The 23,648-nt window shown below is 32.5% G+C and overlaps 1 protein-coding gene across 3 annotated transcripts in view; it reads right to left on the bottom strand.

Moving 5' to 3' along the window:
- The window catches only part of LOC126734717 (rootletin), a 439,794-nt gene that overhangs the window by 159,829 nt on the left and 256,317 nt on the right, over positions 1 to 23,648 (bottom strand). For all 3 annotated transcript variants that reach the window (XM_050438438.1, XM_050438437.1, XM_050438439.1), the window contains exon 17: positions 150 to 313. In XM_050438438.1, coding sequence (XP_050294395.1) covers positions 150 to 313 — 164 coding nt within the window. The remainder of the gene's footprint in view (positions 1 to 149; positions 314 to 23,648) is intronic.

The following is a 23,648-nucleotide window of genomic DNA, read 5'->3' as shown; positions in this document are numbered from 1 at the left end:
TTAAAACTTACCCTATATCCTCTACGCCCAAAATAATAAACAAAGACTACGTTCAACCAGTGATAAAATAATGCTAAGCCAGCAACTTGAATTGTGATCATTTCTATATTCTACACCATGCTCAATGCAACGTCAAATCAGTAAATCACCTTAAACTTGTTCAGATCATCTTTGAGCTGATTTATCAGAACCCGATCCTGATCAATGCGACTGTTTGCATCGCGCTTTAACCGCTCGAATGATTCGCGTTCCTCATCCAGTTCCCGACGAGTCGCTTCCAGTTTATCATGAATCGCCTTCTGATCGTGATGAGCTAGAAAAAAACAATATATTTAGAAAGAGGAGAAAGAGCCCTTGGGCCACAGACCACTTTAATTGACAAGTAGGTACATCGATTATAAAATTTGCAATTTTCAACAAACGTTTCACTGTTTAGTTAGTCTATATTGATTAAACTATACAGTTATGTATATCACTAAAAAACATATAATAGAGTATTAGTCTAAGAACGTTTAATACACTAGAATAAACATTGGTTAACTTGGATTGAGCGCAACATCTACACAGGAGGCAGAGGGGATATTTTGTTGATAAACATGCTTAGTATTCCATGTAATCAGTGATAACTCAATTTTAACAAAAGAAAATAAAGTGATTAAATTATTGTAATTAGCAGAAACTGAATTGCATTCTTTATTATAAAGCAAGAAAAAAGTGATTATAAAGAAGAAAGAGTGAAATTCGCTTAATAACTAAAACTATTTTGTACTATATTTACACTAATCAATAATAATTAATATTTTGAATTTGGATTCTTTAAATTGCCAAATTTCCACACAGAACGGCAACGCTGTAAATTTTGCTTGGAAATATCTAGATCTTAGAACATTGAATGCCTAGAATAAGCGTAGTAGTAGGTAAAATATTTACTCTTTCAAAGTTTAGTTTATTTGCTAACTAATAATATATACTTTAAGAGTAATCAACAAATTATTCAGAATAAAAAAAGATTCTTAACAAAGAAGTTAATAAAAAAAAGAAATTTGGCAACGTAGAATACCTCTATGTTTACAATGCAAGTATCTAAGCTAGCGTCCGATGGATATCCAGCGACCAAAATCTAGAACGCAACATTATGTCGTTCGCCCGCAACCTATTTATAGTCCGCGACCGCTGTTATGTAACTAAATCGAACCTCTAAAAACTAAAGGCTTTTTTGTGAAATCTAATTGAGCTACTCTGCCAAAATTTGTAAAATTTTCTATTATTCGCCTAACAGCATGATAAAGTCGAAATTATACCCATTTATAATGACGTCATTTTTGTTTATCTTTGTTTAGCATATTCCAAACAGCGGCGACAACAGACATTTGAAAAAAATTGGTGTCTGATGATTATTCATCTTTTATATACTAGGTTATGTGAAATATCCGTCACTGTCAATCAAAAATATTGGTTTGTCAACTTGTTCTTGAAAGTTATTTCGAAAAGTGTTAGATAATGCATAAAAAAAGATATAATAGGTATAATGAACAATCGCAATATTGGCTTTTTTTCAACTGGAAAAGGAAAAAGTCCGAAACGGAATTGCACTTCAAATTGAGAATGTGATACAGCGAGCCGCAGATGCAACAAAATTGAGCACAACAACGATCGCAAATATAAAAAAGAATGGGATAAAATCAGATCAGGATTACGCAGCCCGTATATCTTCCAAGCAAAAGACAGCAAAAACCAAAATTACAACATATTTGAAACATAGAATTCGGAACACAATTTATTCTATGTACGCCAGAAAAGAATATGTAATATTGGCAACAATAAGAGAAAAGTTCAGGGAAGAAATTGAATATTTTGAGTTTTCCATTGACTCCTTAAGAAGATGGATCAATAGTATAGGCTTCAAGTGGAAAAAATCAAATAACAGAAAATATTTGATGGACTTGCCAAATATTGTTCATAAAAGAACCAATTTTTGTAAGGGAGTATATCAAAAATAGAAATGTAGGTCCGGAAGGTTTTACTCCAGTTTTCATTGACGAGACGTGGATTTTTAGCAAGGGATCATTTCGTAGTAGCTGGCAAGATGACACCAAGCACACGGGTTCAAGGAAAAACAGTGAAGGTAAAAATTATCTGGTTATCTTTTTAGATTTTTTTTTGAATAAAAACTATTGCCCTTGTAAGGGCCCTCTAACTTCATAATTTCATCTGTTTCATAGTTTCATATAATTTCTCTCTAAGACAATATGAGGGAATTTGACTCCATACACTACTCGTATGTGCATGGAACATTACTTATTAATTATATTAAATATATGTTCTGGAAGAATGATTTCTAAAAGAAGAGAATTGAATTATCTTTTATTTTTAAGGTCATCGTTATATCGTGGTCCACGCCGGAACCAAAGATAGCTTCATCAAGGGTGCAAATTTAATATTCAAGAATGGATTAAAGACGGGAGATTATCATGACAGTATGAACAGAAAAAACTTCGAAAACTGGTTTAAAACTCAGCTGGTTCCAAAACTTCCCCCAAAGTCATTTATAATCATGGACAATGCAAATTACCATTCTGGTTTATTAAAAGAAATCCCGAGAAAATCTTGGACAAAGCAGAGACTGACCGAATGGTTGAAGAAAAAGAATATTGGCTTTCCAAAAAAAAAGCCATGAAAGATAAAATATGGAGTATTGCACGCAGAAACTGCCCTAGTGAAAAAAAGTACTTCCTTGATGAATATGTTAAACCTTTAGGACACAAAATTTTGCGACTGCCACCATATGATTGCCAGTTTAATGCAATTGAAATGGTATGGTCGGAATGTAAACGAAAATATGATCAATATATTTCCAATTTTAAGGGGTCACCTTCAGAAGTTCTGACTATATGGGAAAGGGTAATAAACGAAATTTCTATAGATCATTGGCAAAAATATGTTTTTCATACAGAAAAGATAATTGAAAAGGCTTGGGAGGCAATACAAGTGTGTGATGCCTATGATATTCTGCCACTTGTGATTACGACTGACGAAGACGACGATGACGAAGACAATATCTCTAATTTCAGTTCTGACTCTGACAATACTGACGAAATTTATTAAGCTTTTTTTGTTCTAGCAAATTTTATTTTATGATTGTCGTTTAAGTATTCAATCATATCGTTGCAATTTCATTAACTTGGTAATGCAATATGGCGTGTTTTTTTTGAGTTTGATGATTTATTTTTTGGAATGGTACTTTCATTTTAATGTGTTAACATATTCCTTCAAGCAGCATTTTTTTCATGAACAAGTAAATTAAATTGTCAGTATTTAAATTTTTCCCAGTGAGTTTAAATAATCGTATACCATTATTCACAATTTTTGTAAGCTCGGTTTTGTTACGTTTACTGCTCGTGCCGAATTCTACTTTCAAATATGTTGTAGATTTGGTTTTTGCGGTCTTCTGCTTGGAAAATATATGAGCAGCGTAATCCTGATCTGATTTTATCCCATTCTTCTTTATATTTGTGATCGATGTGCTCAATTTTGTTGCATCTGCGGCTCGCTGTATCACATTCTCAATTTGAAGTGCAATTCCGTTTCGGACTTGTGGTTTATGTCCCATTATTTATGATTAATTATAATAATATTTGTTAATTGTTAAGTTTGTTAATAATACAATGAATACTACAAGATTTTTTTAAATTTTTTGGGAATGAAAGTATATACACGACTATAAAAATATAATAATATGCTGCTAAAATAAATCATTTGGTAATTTCTGAACGTATAAAAATACATAGCAGACTATTAATTTCTGAAGGCGATGGTAAAGTTTCTAACCTAATATTGATTGGCAAAAATATCTACGCCATACGTTTTTTCTCACCTGGATGACGTAACTACAAATGGGTATAATTTCCACTTTAGTTTCTGTTTTTCTGGGAATCTATCGGCAAATAGGTATTTGGCATGTTCTCGATAAGACCTTGTTACATTCTCCATAGATAATAAACAAATTTAGATAACTAAATTTTAAAAAATTTACGAATTTACAAGCAATACTGACATTTCTGTTATAATCCATTATCTTACAGTCGCTTTTAGCGGATACTATGACAACCATCATGGAATAACTAATCAACAATCCTTGAGCCATGTTACTATACGGCTTTTAATATTAGGCCAAATTTAAACTGCCAATATTTCGGAAACTATCAATTTTTGGACTAGATAACCTTATACAGGGTTACTGGTAATTCGATACATTCCTTTGGAGATGTGATAGGGGAGGGGGTAAGAAGTAAATTGAACCCTAATATGTATTATGCAAAAGTTGATAGTTTTCGACATATTTAATTTTTTCTGTTTTTCTTCAAAATGTAGACCTTAGTGGTTTAAAAGGCAGTTTCCAGAAAATCCGCTGTATATTTTTTAAACTTTTTAGGCAAAATACATGCTCAACACAATAGTGTTACGTTTGTAATGGCAAAAGTCCCGCAAATAGTTGTAACCATAGGTAAATTCTCGATGCAAAGTGTAATTTTTTTTTTCTTAAATAAAATACTACACTTTCTAGTGGATATTTTTTGAAAAAAAATTATGCTACATTTTTCAAAATTTACGTAAAACTTTCTTATTATCTAAGCTAACTCATAGGCTATAAATGCTACCAAAAATTTTAACAGAATTTTGTATTTTTATTATTAATAGTAAGAACGCACTTGAAAAAGTGGTATTTACTTCTATGGTATTTAAGTACTATAGCAACAATTTGTTTTTTTTAATTTTATTGTTAAAAATTTGATGTGTAGATAGTCTGACAGCAATAATTGTCGTGGAAAGTAGTTAAATTACGAGTTTCGAGTTTATTTTTCTCGTGTTTTCAAAGAAGGTATTCTATTGGTTTCTGCGCTATGGCCACGTTTACTAACGCTGAATATGCAGATATTATGTTTGTTTATGGGTTTTGCAATGGTAATGCCGCGGAGTCTCGCCGAGAATACCAACGTCGCTTTCCGAACCGCCGCATTCCAAATGTCCGTGTTTTCGCTTCGACCTACCGAGCTATCGCTGAAACTGGATCCGTAAAACCAAGAAGAGGTGACGCTGGCGCTCCTCGCGTATATCGAGCAGAAGATGAGGAGGAAATATTAAGACATTTTGAAGACGATCCAACCACATCCACTAATGCCGTAGCGCAGCAAACAGGATCATCGCAATGGAAAGTTTGGTCCACGATTCGGCAAATGGGAAGCCATCCTTACCATTATACGCCTGTCCAAGGATTGGAAGAAGGGGACCCGATAAGAAGGGTAGAATTCTGCAGATTTATTATAAATTCTGATGCAGACAATAGAACGTTTTTAACCGACATTTTGTGGACGGACGAGTCAAAGTTTAGTCATGAGGGCATTACAAATTTTCATAACCTTCATTTTTGGGCCGAAGAAAATCCCCGTTTAACAAGAGAAACCAGTTTTCAAAGAAAGTTTTCTGTAAATGTGTGGATGGGACTTATTGGCCGGGATGTAATAGGACCACATTTTTTCCCAGACCATTTAAACGGGGATATTTATGAAAATTTTTTACGACATGACCTACAAGATCTTTTTGACGATATTCCTCTCGCCGTTAGAGGACGAATGATATTTCAACATGACGGCTGTCCAGCTCATTTTCGGCGGTCAGTTCGGCAGTTCCTGGATGAACGTTTCCCGAATCGTTGGATTGGTAGGTCAGGTCCAATAGCTTGGCCCGCACGAAGCCCTGACTTAACCCCGCTTGATTATAGCATATGGGGTCAAATGAAAGCACTGGTTTATGCAACCCCAATAATTACCCGAGAAGATCTTATCCAAAGAATAACCAACGCTGCCCAGCAGATCAGGAATACCATAACAACTAGAACAACAAAGACTGAAATGAGAAGGCGCTGCCGAGCCTGTATTCGCAATAGAGGCTCTCATTTTGAACAAGATTTGTGAAGGTAAATACTGATAAATGCGTTACTTTACAATTTATAATAAAAATACAAAACCATGTCACCTAACTTTTAAGCATTTGTATCCTGTGAGCTAGCTTAGGTAATAAGAAAGTTTTACGTAAATTTTGAAGAATGTAGCATAATTTTTTTTTTTTTAAATATCCACTAGAAAGTGTAGTATTTTATTTAAGAAAAAAAAAAACACTTTGCATCGAGAATTTACCTATGGTTACAACTATTTGCGGGACTTTCGCCATTACAAACGTAACACTATTGTGTTGAGCATGTATTTTGCCTAAAAAGTTAAAAAAATATACAGCGGATTTTCTGGAAACTGCCTTTTAAACCACTAAGGTCTACATTTTGAAGAAAAACAGAAAAAATTAAATATGTCGAAAACTATCAACTTTTGCATAATACATATTAGGGTTCAATTTACTTCTTACCCCCTCCCCTATCACATCTCCAAAGGAATGTATCGAATTACCAGTAACCCTGTATAAAGTTAACCTTATTTTTAATTATCTTCATGAAAAAAATATAAAAATAAGGGGTTTCCATTAAAAAAAAAATTACTTTTAATGATTTTTAATGCTAGTTTTTGACCTCCCTGCATCTTTTTTTTGCCAAATATTAAAATAGTCTCTTAAAGTAGCCCTTTCTTTAAAATAAAATCGAAACTAACCAATAAATAAAGGCTACTAAAAGGGAGTAATCGGTAATTATGTTAGGGCTTATAAACATAATTTTTCACATTAAATTAAAAGTATGTCAAAAACGGTTACACTTAGGTATAGGACATTATACACAAAATATACCTAAAATTTCATGTGGAAGCCAAAAATGTAAAAATATACAGGGTGTTCCATTTAAAATAACGAAGTTGACAACTAGTTCCCGTATAACCGGAAACGTCACAACTGTCAAAATATTTTAGTTGTGTAGCCCCTATTGACTGTGCCATGTTGCCAAATTTTCAACATTTTTGAAATATTAGTTTCCCAGATATCGATCGCGTCTATTCGTCGTGAGACACCCTGTATAATCATCGTAACTATAACATAGTTATTTTCTGTAAAGTTTTTAGTATTTATCTACCTTATAATTGGGTCTATTACCTGTAAGGTGGTTTGACGTAAATAAGTATAAATAAAAAATAAATAAATAATCAACATTATACGTCTTCTATTTAAGTGGGATTTTTAAGGTCTAGTGTGCATATCCATGTTTTAATGTTTTAGCGTTTTGACCATTTTTTAAGAAGAAAATCAAGCACTTGTGATAACTTGAAAAAAGAACAGCATAAATATCACATTTGTGGATTAAATGTGTACCTTCTTTACTTATACAGGGTCCTGCATCAGTCTTTCATAAATCCGAAAAAAAGGGTTAACGTTTTCTAATCTTTTATATTTTTTTTTGGGGCGCATGTCATTTTATAAAATATTGTAAAATATACAGGGTGCTTTAAAAAAGGGTGGCGGTATAAGCAGCATTTTTTAAAATGGACTGGCATTTTTTTTTTTTAATTTCTTGGACTCCATTAGGCTACTTAGTATATGCGCTAAATATGGCTACTTTGTCATGCGTAGTTTGACTGTCTGAAAATCTGATGCGGAAAATGGACGGTACCTGTTGGCTAGACTGAGAGACCCCACCATCTTAAAAACTCTTAGGCTCTACTTGGCACACCCCTATGACCAGCCTTCCAACGTCTGTCTCGAAGGCCACACCAAGACCAGTGTCAAGCTAATGCTAGCTTCAGAGGGCCTACCTACTAACTTAGACTCCCTCCGACGCTTGTATATCCCTTTCCACGACGTCTATGGAATTGGTGCAGCCGAAGTGAAAGAAGACCTCTCCGCTTTTGGATCCTTCTTTTCTTCAGAAAAAATTTTAAGGCTTCAAAAAATACGAGAAAGTCAATCTAATTATTTGTCCATTTGGTTCCTCGTCTAGGAACAAATATTTTTAAATAACGTGACGCGACCAGAGGATCAAGCACCCTCTGATAAATCGGATGATAGCAAGCTTAGCGTATCTCTTCTTAACATTCAGTCCTTAAGACACAAAACTAATGAATTATTTCTTTTATTAGAAGAGCTAAATTTTCCAGAAATAGTTGCTGTAACCGAATACTGGCTAAACATTGATGAACCTGTTTTTGTTCAAAATTACACTATAATAGCAAGATTTAATAGAACTAATTTATCTCGTGGGGGCACTATGATTATATCTATAAACAACGATTTTTCACCGGTAACTAAGTTTGATAAATTATTATCAGAAAAAGTATTTGAATTTTCCATAGTTTACTATAATACATACGACCTCTATATTATTTGTGTATATAGAACACCTGACGCTGACTTACAGACTTTCCTTCAAAAACTACTAAGCTTGCTAGAATCCTTGCTCTTAAAAGGTAAATTAATTTTGTGAGGCGACCTTAATATTGATTTTTCCAGTGTGTGTGCTGGTCAAAAATCTCTTCACTCTATTTTGGTCTCAATGCATATTAACTATCCTACCAGAATAACTAGAAATAGTTCTAGTACCATCGACTATGTCGTGTCATCTTTTGCTCCTGAATTCGTAGATTGTACGGTTTTTAATTTCGGATTTTCTGATCATGAAGCTGCATTAACTAAATTTTCCATAAATTCTTAAGGCAAAAAACACGTTACGTAAATTAGGCCTTGTTTTTGGCAAAAATAATTTCTTACTATTCAAGAACTTATGCCAAACGTGAATTTTCTAGTTTTATAAAGTCTTTATCAAGTATTGCAGATAAGTCGTTTCCTCTTAGACCTATCAAAATAAAACATCATAAGACATGGACCACTAAACGTTTACATGTTTCTGCAAAAAACATGCGCTCATTATCACACCTGAAAAAAATTACAGACAGCGTATTTTTTTATAACTATGTCAAGCTTTATAGAAAAATGTACCATAAGACTATAAAAGCTGCAAAAGATATTTATTATAATAAAAGGATGATCGAATCAAGTAATGTTGCCAAAGAAACATGATCTATTGTAAATGAATTAAGAAATAAGACTTCTTCAGCTAGCACTATCCCTACTTCACCTGAGGACCTTAATCACTACTTTGTTAATGTAGCTAAAAATCTAATGGCTACCATAACACTTTCTCACGATCCTCGTTCATATCTCCCAAATGAAAATTTACACAGCTTCTTTTTTACCCCCATTGTATCAACAGAGCTTCAAACTACATTAAATGAAATAAAAAAGAAATCATCATCTGGTACAGATCGGCTCACACTCAAAATGTTTTCCAATCTGCCAAATTGCACCTTAATCCATCTAATAAACTTAATTAACAAGTCATTCCAAAATGGAGTCTTTCCTACCTGCCTTAAGACTGCAATAATTATTCCTTTGCATAAGGGTGGAGATAAACAACAAGCTTCAAACTATCCCCCAACCGCACTCCTTCCCACTTTATCAAAGATCATTGAACGATTGGTTAAAAAAAGGCTCTTATCGTTTCTGTTTAAATATAAAATTCTTATTCCTCACCAATTTGGATTCTTGAGTAACAAGTGCACAAATGATGCTATATTTTCTCTCTTTAATAGGGTTTACACCAGTATAAATAATAATCATTCAACAGCAACAATTTGTTGTGATTTCTCCAAGGCTTTTGATTGTGTAAACCATAACATCTTAATTGACAAATTGAATTACTATGTGTTCAGAGGAACGCCCCTTGAGTGGTTTAAATCGTATCTCAGTTACAGAAATTAACTTGTAAAGGTTGATACGACGAAGTCTTTTTGCAAACCAATAGAATGTGGGGTACCTCAAGGTTCAGTCCTGGGCCCTATTTTATTTCTGATCTTTATAAATGACATGGCCAATCTTAACATCAGTGGCAAAATATGTCTTTTTGCTGACGATACTAGCTTTACATAGAGCAATCCGGATGCTAGGGCACTACATGCTACTATTTCTAATGACTTAATTACCATTAAATCGTACTGCGATTCTAATCTTCTGTGCCTAAATGTCTCAAAAACTAAAGTCTTATCATATAAAACTACTATTCAACCCTTTGTACTTAACAACACCAGTTTGGACGTCGTTGAATCTGTGAAGTTCTTGGGACTTAATGTTGACTACTCCCTAATATGGGACTTGCATATTGGGAGATGCCTTATATAAAAAATTAAGTTCAGCATGTTTTGCCTTAAGATCAGTTTCCAGGGAATTAAGTTTTCAAACATCAAGAATAGTTTATTATGCCCTTTTTGAGTCACATCTACGTTACGCCCTTCCATTTTGGGGCACATGCGGTGTGACTCAATTTGAGCCCATCTTTAAAGTCCAAAAGAGAGCAGTTCGGTATCTGCTTGGACTTAATAGCAGAGCTCACTGTCAAGAAATCTTTAAAAAATATAAGATACTTACTCTTCCCTCTTTATTCATATTTGAATCTATTTGTTTAGTACGCAAACATAAGTCAGAAATGCCAAGTAGGCCGTCTCACAATTATTCACTTCGCAACGCAGTGCATGATCTTTATCTGCAAACCCCTCGGTCCGAGTTAGTAAAAAGCTCTATTCTATACAGAGTCAAAAAGATGCATAATCATTTGCCTTTGGAAATTAAATCAATTACTTCTTTTCCTCGTTTTCATAATGCTTTGAAGGCGTACTTTCTGGAAAAAGCCTTGTACGCAGTGGAGGATTTTTTTCTAGGATAACTTTTTGGGCATCACACACACACTAGCTCTTTTTATATCTTAAAATAGAGAATATATTAGTTTTTTTTTTTAGTAAATAAATTGCACTTTCATTCTGTATTTAATTAATTTACTGTTATTGACTATTGTGTTTATTTTTATTGACATTTTATACATCATGATTTATTTGGTTACATTGTTTTTGTATAGTTTTGCATGTATTTATTTTGTTAGTATATTTATTTTTATTTTTTTTTGTGTGTTTTGTTTTGTTTTGATTTTATGTTTTTTTATTAGCTTTGTCTACAAAATTTTGTAATTTCTTGACAATAAAGCATATGATTGATTGATTGATTGACTGCAAAAATATAAATTTAATGTCAATATTAGGTTAAATTCGGATTCTAGAAGAATGGAGAGTTACTTTGACTTAAGTGGCTTCTTTGTGTCATAGACAGTTCGTAGTTTCCATTCAAATTTTACGAATTTCAAAGCTTCATTTCTCGCTTTTTACACATGGAATACCCTGTATATTTTTTATGCATTTGTTCAATAATTACACATTTTTATTATGTAAACATATTAGCTATCTTTAGTCGTTTTTAAAATATTCATAATAATAATGATAATTATCTGTGGAAATAAAATTCTTAAATAAGAACCAGGAAATCTAAAAAATAGTATTTTTTGTTGCCAAGCAAAATATTGCAACTGTTTTTCTAAATCAATTTTTGACATTTTTGATGACAATAACATTTTTGTTTTGTATCAACTAAATATTCAGTTATTTGAATTTCCGTAACTTTATTTCTAAAGAAAGTTTTGTTCAAAAGAAAAGAATTGTGAAAAGATCTAGGGTGCGTTATCCTGATAGGAGATATCCAGATGAAAAATCTTTTAGAAGGTTATTAGCGAGATTCGTGGACACAGGGAATGTTTGTTACCCAAAGGTAGAAAGAATGAGCGCCATTACTGATCAGGAGCAAGAGTTAGATGTGTTATTAATAGAATCAAAGATCCTTACCTAAGTCAAGCACATATCGGAATCATTTTCATTCATACCATCCATCCATTTTTTGTTAGGGATGTACAAAATCGACTTGAATTTTGTTTTTATAAAATCAACAGCATTTTGTGTTTTTGCCTTTTATAAGAACGTATGACCAGCATCTTTGGGAAAATGAATTTTTCGAGTTGAATTTTGTACTTGAATAGAAATAAATTACAAAACATGCCCATGATTTTTAAATATGTCCTATTTACAGATGAGGTAACATTTCATAAAAACGGATCGGTAAGTAGACATAACTTTAACTATTATTCATCCGAAAATCCCCATTTTATGCGGCAGATCCACTACCAGCATAGGTGGTCATATCGGTCCCTATTTTTTAATGGCTATCATAATGGAGAAATGTACCTTAAATTCTGACAAAATGAACTGTCTAGATTAATATACAGTGCTTTCATTTCAAAACAATCCACCCTTAATAACGTTCTTAAAAAAAAAAAAAAAAAAAAAAAAACACGTCAAATTAGATATACAGGAAGACGTTTAATTATGCATTTGCTGAAATTCTGTCAATCACCTCCTCACCTCCAGCTAACCTCACTTTAATATGTCAAATAAGAACCCTCATCGTGTGATACATCATAGTAGCAGCGTAAAATTCTCTATTCAACGGTACCAAAAAAAAATGAAATCGGTAAATGTGTAAGCAAATAGTTAGCGAAAATGTCTAGAAATAATGAATATTTTATTTACGCCAAACTTTGGTATGTCAAATGGCTATGGCTAATGGCCCATGGTGTGATACATTATTTTAAAGGGCATTTACATCAGCAGTAGACATGGAGCAGAGAAGTAAAAAGAAGTTTTCAGGTATTACTACTGACTAAAGATAGCTAATATGTTTACATAACAAAAAAGGTTCATTCATTAATTCTTCATAAAATGCATAAGAGATATGCAGGGTGATCCATTTGAAAGAAGCGAAAAATGAAGCTTTGAAATTCGTAAAATGTGAATGATAACTACAAACACCCTGTATATGACAGAAAGAAACCATTTAAGTCAAAGTAATCCTCCATTTTTCTAGAATACGAATTTAAGGTAATATTGACATTAAATTAACATTTCTGATGTCAAGATGAAATTAAATAATGTAGTGGTTTTTTTTTAACAGGTATTAGACCTAATTATAAGGTAGATGAATACTAAGAATTCTACAAAAAATAACTATGTTACAGTTACGAAATAAAATAAAATAAAATACAAAATCAAACTAAATACTAAAATAGATAGCGAGATAAATACTAAATATAACTTAAAAAATAACATACTATTTTCACAATAGCAGCTATGTGTTGATTGTAAAGTAAGGAAACAATTTTTTGTATTTTTTTTTCAAATTGCAACCAATTTTTTATTGTATTTTTAGATTGCCCTTATAATTCTAAACATTTTTCATGTAGCATGTGCATACCTAAGTCCAAGCGTTTTGGAGTTATTCTCATTCAAAATTTGAAAATTGAAAAAAGGTCATGAAGAAAAGGAAAAATAAAATAATTTTTAAAACGTTTTATTCTATCGAAAACAAAGCTTCGTAAACTTAAAAATAATTTTATTTTAGCAAATGTTCGAAATGTCCTCCGTTAGTCAACTGACAATAGCCCCATAAACAAGTCTAGTGGTGTTAGATCGGGTGATCTTGGGGGCCCCTCTATAACACCGCTCCTTCCAATTCACCTGTTGGAAAAGTAACGTTCAAATAAGTTCGAATTTCCACAACAAAATGGGGAGAAGCATCTTGTTGGAACCAGATGTCATGGTGTGGCCAATCCAGACGTTCTATCTCGGGAAAGAGGAAATCCAGAGCTGGAACAAGTTCATCTTCTAGAGAAGTCAGGTATCTCTCACCTATTAAATTTTCTTCAAAGAAGAAAGGTCCGATAGTATTGTGACCAACAACGCCGGCCCATACGTTTATTTTTCCATTGAATTGTGCTTGTCCTTCCCTCATCCAGTGTGGATTTACATCGGACCAGTACCGATAGTTCTGGCTGTTTGCGCCACCAAAGCAGAAAGTGGCTTTATCAGAAAAAAGTATATTTTTCACTAAATTTGGATTCTCCAAACACATAATTTGTAAAAGCTCACAAAATTCTGCTCAATCTTGCTGTCGATTGCGATATTAGCTGACGATTAGGGTATTTTTGACTAAATAACTCACAAACGTTTTGATGCGTTCTAACTCGATTACAGTTGCCAATCATCATCAAGATTTCTACGAGCTGTGTCTCAGTGTTAAAAAGAAAAACGAAAATAGACTGAAACACTAATGAAACTTTACCAAAATACGCTCAGAACTGTCAACAATAATAACTATTGACATTAATTATTCTTCTGTTTTCCATGCATAGGTGGTCATTAAATGTTTAGGGTGAAATTATTGGAAGCACTATTATCGGTCTCTATTTTTTAATGGCCATCATAATGGAGAAATGTACCTTAAATTCTTACAAAATAAACTGCAATGAATACTTTTAGTGTGGTACCTACATCATTTTAAAATTCTTACATTTTTTATAATAGATCATCAAAAAAAAAATACAAGCAATTTAGAAGTTAAAATGTGTGGTAACAAACAGTACATTTAGTTCAAGCAAATTATTTATTTTTTTAAGTAAAGAATGTGTACCGTTATTTTCGAGAAAAGTGGATTGGCAGATGTGGTGCAATCGATTGGCCTGCGCGGTCTCCGGACCTAACCCCACTAGACTTTTTTCTTTGGGGCTACTTAAAAAGCAAAGTTTATAAAACCCCACCTGAGAGTATTGAGAATTTAAAAAATTGAATATTTCAAGAATGCAGAGAAATTAGCGGGCAGACCCTTGCCAATGTTCGTAAGGAGTTTGAAAATAGGCTTTTTTATTGTCTTGCTAATAACGCCGCACATTTTGAACATTTAATAAAATAAATTTGTTAAACTAATTAAATTTGTTTTTCTACCCTACCGATTTACACTTTAATTGCTTCTTGGTCAATCAATTTTATTTTTTTTTTACAACCATTGATAGCGTAATGAATGCCCCTTAAAATAATGTATCACACCATGGGGTAGCCTTTTGACGTACCAAAGTTTGGCGTAAATAAAATATTCATTATTTCTAGACATTTTCGCTAACTATTTGCTTACACATTTACCGATTTCATTTTTTTTTTTGGTACCGTTGAATAGAGAATTTTACGCTCCTTACTATGATGTATCACACGATGGGGGTTCCCATTTGACATATTAAAGTGAGGTTAGTTGGAGGTGAGGAGGTGATTGACAGAACTTTAGTAAATGCATAATTAAACGTCCCCCTGTATATCTAATTTGACGTGTTTACTTCTTTTTTTTTTTTTTTTTTTTTTTTTAAGAAAGTTATTAAGGGTGGATTGTTTTGAAATGAAAGCACTGTATAATGTTACTGAATATTTCAATGCGACCTTTGGAGGAAAATGGATTGGAAGGAATGACTTAAGAAGGACTTATTAATTGGCCAACCAGATCGCCTGACTTAACAAAATTAGATTTTTTCTTATGGGGTTTTATAAAAGAAGTTGTTTATAGAAATCCATTTACATCGGAAGAAGACATGGAGCAGAGAATACGAGATGCGTTTGCTCAAGTAACTACACAAATGTTACATGAAGTAAAAAGAAGTTTTGAGGAACGTATTATTTATATTTTGAACAAAACGAAGGAAATATTTAACACTTGACGTGTTAGATCAGGTTATCTTGGGGGCTCCTCAATAACACCGCTCCTTCCAATCCACCTGTTGGGAAAGTAACGTTCAAATAAGTTCGAATTTCCACAACAAAATGGGGAGGAGCACCATCTTGTTGGAACCAGATGTCATGGTGTGGCAAAACCAGACGTTCTATCTCGGGAAAAAGGGTAGCCAGAGCTGGAACAAGTTCCTTTTCTAGAGAAGTCAGGTATCTCTCACCTATTCAATTTTCTTCAATGAAGAAAGGTCCGATGATATTGTCAGCAACAACGCAGGCCCGTACGTTTATTTTTCGATTGAATTGTGTGCTATTTGCGTCACCATTCAAGCAGAAAGTGGCTTCATCAGAAAAAAGTATATTTTTCACTAAATTTGGATTCTCCAATCACAATATTTTGTAAAAGGTCACAAAATTCAAAGCGCCTCTAAAAGTCTCCTTCGAAGAGTTCTGGCTGCATGACGTGCATCTTATAAGGGTGGTATTTATCTGTATGTAGTATTTTAAGAACACTTGTTTTTCCAATATTCATGTCCTTTGCTATCTTCCTAGATGCTACAGGCTGATTATCTTAATCCGCCAATAAAACTTCTAACTGCTTATCTTTATCAACTTGAGGACGACCACATCTAGGAACATCTCTTACATGACAGAATTGACTAAACTACTGCTCAATCTTGCTAACTGTCGATTGCGATACTTGCGGACAATTAGGGTATTTTTGACTAAATAACTCACAAACGTCCTGATGCGTTCTAACTCGATTACAGTTGCCAATCATCATCAAGATTTCTATGAGCTGTGTCTCATAACCAAAATACACTCAGAACTGTCAACGATAATAAATATTGACATTAATTATTCTTTTGTTTCCCATGCATAGGTGGTCATTAAATGTTTAGGGTGGAATTACTGGAAGCACTATTATCGGTCCCTATTTTTTAATGGTCATCTTAATGGAGAAATGTACCTTAAATTCTTACAAAATAAACTGCCTAGATTAATATATAATGTTACTGAACATTTCAATGCGACCTTTGGAGGAAAATGGATTGGAAGGAATGGACTTATTAATTGGCCAACCAGATCGCCTGACCTAACAAAATTAGATTTTTTCTTATGGGGTTTTATAAATGAAGTTGTTTATAGAAATATATTTACATCAGCAGTAGACATGGAGCAGAGAATAGCAGATGTGTTTGCTCAAGTAACTTCACACAAATGATACATGAAGTAAAAAAGAAATATTCCACGAATTAATTTATGTTTTGAACAAAACGAAGGAAATATTGAACACTTGACGTAATAATAATGTAATAAATAATATTTTTAATATGCTTGTTTAATTATTATTGTGAATATTTTAAAAACGAGTAAAGATAGCTAATATGTTTACATAAAAAAAAAATCATTTATTATTTTTTTCATTAAATGCATAAAAAATATGCAGGGTGATCCATTTGAAAGAAGCGAGAAATGAAGCTTTAAAATTCGTAAAATTTACTACGAACATCTTGTATATGACAGAAAGAAACCACTTAAGTCAAAGTAATCCTCCCTTCTTCTAGAATACGAATTTAAGGTAATATTGATATTAAATTAACATTTCTGAAATTGTGAAATGAAATTAAATAATGTAAATTGTTTCTTTTTTTTTATAAAAAAAAAATATTGCAGTCAAACTGCGCATAACAAAGTAGCCATTTTTAGCGTTTTAGCTTAATTAAAAAAAAATGCCGCTTATATCGCCATACTTTCTTGAAGCACCCTGTATATTTCAAAATATTTTCCAGACATGCGCTATCATGTCTCAAAAAAATTTTAAAAGGTTAGAGAGTGTTAACCCTTCTTTTAGGATTTATGGAAGACCGATGCACTGTTGCAGGACCCTGTATAGGCTCTATCTATGCGCGAGGAGGCCTACACCTACAAAGTTGTAAGAAATGTAAATTTCCAGTGTTTTATTTATTACTGAGGAATTTTTAAAATGTTTTCTTTTTCATATATAATTAAAGCCTCCTAGTAAATTAAAAGGCTTATTAAAATGTAATGAATGAATGAATTAATAAATAATAAAATTTAATAAAATGTTAACAAATTTTGAAAGTCTGAATTCCTTAGTATATTTAGTACTTTATTCCTTCCTTATTCCAATAGTTCGAATTAGTAACTCTAAGTAAGAGTATATTATTTTGTCATTTCACATCCACATCTCTTTTATTTTTATATTATTGCAATTTTGTATTGCTGCTGTTATAGTTTTGTGGTGTATTTTGTATTGTCCCTAGTTTGTGTTTAATACCGTTTTATCTACATATATTCCTAGTATTAAGCTTTGATTAAGTGCTCCTAAAATTTATTTTGTTTATCTATCATTATTATTTTACAAGTTTTAGTGAATTGTTGTTACCACATCTTTATGTATTGTAAATAAACATTATTATTATTATTGTTATTATTATTATTATTATAATAAGGCACTATTAAAAATATATAAATAAAAAACAATGGTTTCATTGTCGTTATTACCTAACGAAATCTAGTACTTACACACTCGTAAATCAGCTTATTGGCACTAAACCACAGTGACTATCTTTCTGAAATTATTTTCCGAACAAGTTAAAATTTATGAATTAATTTTGTCATTGCATTTTACGTAAATCAAAAATCATATTTTCCAACATTGTATTAAATTTTTAAAACGACTTAAAAAATTAACTACGCAAAACGTATCACTTGCAGGCATTTGTGACGCAAATCTATAAAAAAAAACGGGATATAATAAGTAAAAAAAAAACTAAACAATGTTTTCGCGTCACTGGAGCAATAAACTATAATAATCTGAACCCGGCGCGCCATGCACAACACACATCTATTGAATTTTTAAACTTGAAACAAGCTGTTAGGCCAATTCATACCCTACCGTTTATTTTGGCAATAAACATAAGCGGTAATAAAAACAAAACAGATCTTATTAAAAAAAAACCCGCTTTTTGTTTTAACCAGAAAAATGTTCTGTTCTCACGGCGCAAATTTAGAAGCAGTCATTTGCCTAATATCAACCGATGATATCACACCGGGTTGAATTCTATTTTAATAAATGAAATCACCGAAACGAGCATAATTATATGTATATTTTTTTAAAATTAATATCGATGCAGGCGATTTACTTAATGTTGGTAAATGTCATGTAAACACTCCTTTTTAAGACAAATGTTTTGCAATTATTTATATATTTGCAGAGTTTTATCGAAATAATTATTATCTGCATAGTGTTTTTAACCTATTAAAAAAAGAAACTTACTATACACTTAATAAATTTAATTTTTCATATTATAACTAAGGATTTCTCACTTTTATTATTACCTCATTTTACAGGGTATCCCAACTAAAACTAGCCACCCCAAATAACTGCCCTCCTACAAAAAAATGCTTGAATCCGTTGATTTTTGTTTTGAGGGAAAGCATTTTGCGCCTATTTTCAGCTTCGCCCCTTCACCCAATAAGCGGGGGTCAGATTCATCCCCAAAATGTTGGGGACTAAATGGAAAGGGGTGTCGACTGATGAAGATCCTAAATGTAAAGGCGTTTGATACTGTTAGGCATAATATTCTTCTAGAAAAGCTCGAAGGTTATGGTATGAGGGTTTGGCTCAAAATTTAATAAGGAATTATCTTGAAAATCGACAGCAATGTGTAAGAATTAGAAATGAGCAAAGTACTTATAAAATATTGCAATATGGTGTACCGTAAGGTACTATTCTCGGACTGCTATTATTTTCTTTATACAGTAAGGATCTCTTATATTTAACAACAAGTAGACTAATTTCGTATGCAGATGACACTCTTCTTGTATATGGCGATTAATGGAGCGACACAGTCGAGCATATTATATGTGAATTCGGAAAAGTACATCAATGGTTGGGAGAGAATAAATTAACAATAGATATAGATAAAACTAAATTTATGTGTTTTAGTATTCTTGAAAATCATCAATATGAAGCCGATGAAATTAAAATGCACACTCTTCCTTGTTTGTTAAACGAATCTTCATGTCAATGCACCCAATATTTGAAAAAAAATTGAAAGTATAAAATATTTAGAAATTATAATGGATTAAAATATGAAATGGAATAAACACATAGAAAGCACAAACACAAAACTGCGAAAATTAATTTATAAACTTTATCATATAATTTAAAATTGCTATACTTTGCGTTGGCGAAATCAATAATTAGATACGGTTTGACAATATGGGGTGAAACTTATTGAATAACTTTAAATATTCTCAATGATACCCAAAAATATCTGTTAAAAGTCACATTTAAAAAAATTTTAGATACTCAACTAAACTCTTGTTCCAGGAAGCTCAAGTGAAGACGCTACAACAATTATATGTTAAGTCAATTCTTTTATTAGTGTACAAACATCCTGGCTTAAGATAACAATATACTACAAAATTATCAAACAAGAAGCACGTCTGCGTAGTCTGTGAAAATCCCTTTTCTGACTAAAACGAGAAATCGAAGATTTGTAACATGTTTTGAATTTTTTTTTATTTTTTTCTAAATTTTACAATATTCTCCCTACAGATATTAGACGCATCCACAACTGAAATCTATTTAATAAAAAAATTTCACTATATTTGAGTCAAAACTTATGTATATAATATGTTTGCTAACATCTTGGACAGGTCATAAAAACGCATTTCAGGTTTATACTAAACAAATTAGGTGTATAAGTCATCAATCGTTAATAAATAATTTTTATTTAGTTGTTAAAATAGAATTAGGAAAATAATATTATAAGTGATGGATAGGTGATTGCTGTAAGGTTCTCTTGTACATACACAGATACCGGGTGGTGCGTCGCCGAGCGGAACATAGGAAAATCCATGTAAATTTTAAGATCAATCATTTGCTTCCCTGTACATTTTATAGAAAAAATGTGAGATAACTTTTTGAAGAGACCAATCTGACAAACCCTTGTGCAAAGTTTCAAAAAATTTTAATACGCGCATCTTGAATTATTCAATTAAATGGGATCGCAAAATTAGCAAATTTTCGGTTCAGGTAAAACCAAACGGGCACCAGTAAAATGAATATTGTCACTGACGTGAGAAAAATTGTGTCAATAAATCAGTGGCAGTCGATATTTAAAAACAAGTATGAATTATTCAATAGAGGAAAAAATAGCCATAATTAGTGGCATTATGCGGGAAACAGTTTTAGAGCAGTATCTGAAATGTTTTCAGTTTATTTCCCCACTAAGCCCATTCCGTCCATTTCAACTATTAAACGTATTGTCAATAAGTTCGAGTCCAAAGGTACCGTAATAAATAATTGTAAATGTTCAACTCAGGATATCGAAAATAGAGCCGAAGAAAGAGAGAACAGAGATCTTAATATTCTACTGAGTGTGCAGGAAAACAAGATGGTTAGTACGAGGGTTCTTGGGCAAGAGGTAAATAAACATCATACAACGGTATTGCGCACTTTAAAAAAACACAAATATTATTCGTATAAATTCGAAAAACATCAAGAGCTGCAGGAAGGAGATGAAGAGCGAAGAATGGCATTTTGTTTTGAAATGATAGAAAGAGCAAATAATGATAGGAATTTTTTAAGAAATATTTGTTTTACCGATGAATGTACATTTACCCTCAACAATGAACCAAATGTTTAGAATTGCCGGTATTGGACCCAAGAAAATGAACATCACTTTGTTCATACTCGGACACAATATACCCAAAAAACTAATGTATTCGTGGGAATTATCGGACACCATATCATTGGACCCTTTTATATGGACAGCTGAAACCTATTTGAACTTATTTTAAAATCAAATTGGACCCGCCTTGGAAGAAGTTGTTCAGGAAGATCAAATGATCTGGTACCAAATGGATGGTTGCCCGGCCCATAATGCCCGTATGGTTAGAGAGTGCTTGGAAAATGCTTTTAACGGCAATATTATTGGTCCACGGTACCGGATACTTTGTCCAGCCAGGTCACCTGATCTTTCACCGAATGACTTCTTTTTGTGGGGTCATTTAAAAAGTGTCATTTATAAAAGTGTAAAATTTGAGAATCTAAACCAGTTACAAAACGCTATTTCGTTGGAATGTAATAAAATTTCCCAATATCAACATAGTAACGTTAGAAATGAAGTTTATGATCGGTTAGGATATTGTTTAGCTGTTAATGGGGGGTTATTTGAACATTTGATTAATTGATGTTTTTATGTAATTCTCTATTATTTTTAAAAAAGTTATTGTATTTTATTTTATTTTTCCACACTTAGTAAAATATTAACCTTCCGGTACTAACGAGGACCTACATAATAACACATACGGACATAAATACTAACGTCGGACTCACACTCCGCATATCTTTTTTTCAGTGAAAAATTATCAAAAATCGTGTATAACTATATTAGTATTGGTGGAAATATATAAATACATCAAATATAAATATATTTACATATTTTGAAGGTAAATTATCGAAATCCAAAGGCCCAGAAAATCTTTAATAAAAAATAATAATTTTTAAATTGTAAGAATCACAGAATCAAAACATATCATTATCAAAAACAAAAACAGAACTTCTAACAAACTTTCAACATAAACAAAAGATGATTACATTTCAAAAAACAAAAAAAAAACTTTTAACCTAAACTCTGACTAAAATAATATCGTCAATCTTCGTCACTTTCACCAGCCATACAGTCACTACACATGTAGTTGGCATGTTCCAAACAAATAGGTTTGTTACAGTATGCACAGCTATATCTCGTTGGTCTATTTTTCTTTCTATCACAATAAAAGCAGTGTCGTTTTATGTTTGCGGCTTCTGGTTTGGGTAACTCTTCCTGCAGTGGTAAATGTAAAATTTCTCTAAGACGAAGTCTAATCGTACGTGGTATCCGATTATTAGTAGCTCTTCGTCGTATGTGTCCGTCTAGTAACTGCATACCAAGATTCTCCAGAAATATTCTTCGAGGTGTATCATCCAATGTTTTGAATTGCTCTTGAAAATAACGAAGGAGTTTATTCCAGCTATATTAAGTTACATAAAAAATATAACCATTGGCCAGCGACGAGTAGCTCTGGCACAATCATAGGCCGCACACATCTTGTCCACTGTATCAACCCCACCTTTGGTTTGATTGTAATCAACTATTATTTATGGTTTTCCAGTTTCTTGGTCTATTTTGTCTTCATTATGGTGCATAGTTGACAACATAAGCACATTTTTATTTTTATTGGCAATATACGATACTATGGTTGCTTTGTCTTGAAATGCAAACATGCTTGTCTGGTTGGGTCGTTTAGCAGGTTGGACAAATTCAAGTGGAAGTTCTCTTTTATTCTTTCTAATAGTACCAAGAATCGTGAGTTTATGATTTGTTGAAAGGGCGTTAGCAACAGCCATGCTGGTAAAGAAATTGTCCATGGTAATGTTTCTGCTGCTTCCTGAGATGGGGTGACAAAGACGGGAAAGGAGGGAGACATTATCAGTTTGAACTTTATAAGGTCCAATCGGTTGTTGCCTAACATAAATTTCCATGTTCGCAGTGTAAAACAATTTTGCGTCCACTAAAGAATATATTTTGATACCATATCGGTTAGGTTTATTGGGCATATATACTGGAAACCTGCATCTCCCTCGGAATGCCACCAACATTTCATCCACTGTTGTGAGCTTGGAAACACAAAAATATTTAGACAAATTAGAATTGAATGAATCAAAGATCTCCCGGATCGGTGCTAATTTGTCATATTTTTGAATCTCTATTCTAGTATTTTTATTATCAAAACGTATATACTGCAACAAAAATCTGAATCTTTCCCGAGACATTGTCAAACGAAATATTTCCATGGATGTTTCATTTGTTCTAAATGAGTCGGAGGCATTTACCCGACTATTTTTTGACATCGAACATATATAAAGCAATCCTATAAGCGCTTTCAACTCAATAATGTCTGTAGGCCTTGCTGATCGGTTGTTTGAATTTAAATTGCACATTCCAATGTAGATATTTGTATTATCAACAATGACTTGCAACATTTTATTTGTGAAAAATAGACTCCAGATCTCTGCGGCAAATTTTAACCCTTTTGCATTTCCCTTTACCTATTATCAGAAAGTTGATAATATTTAGGGCGCTTGTCCGTACCTGAAAATTT

This window comes from Anthonomus grandis, chromosome 3 (assembly GCF_022605725.1).
Source record: "Anthonomus grandis grandis chromosome 3, icAntGran1.3, whole genome shotgun sequence".
Lineage (NCBI taxonomy): Eukaryota > Metazoa > Arthropoda > Insecta > Coleoptera > Curculionidae > Anthonomus > Anthonomus grandis.
The sequence above is the reverse complement of the archived record's forward strand: the minus strand, read 5'-3'. Positions and strand labels throughout refer to the sequence as shown.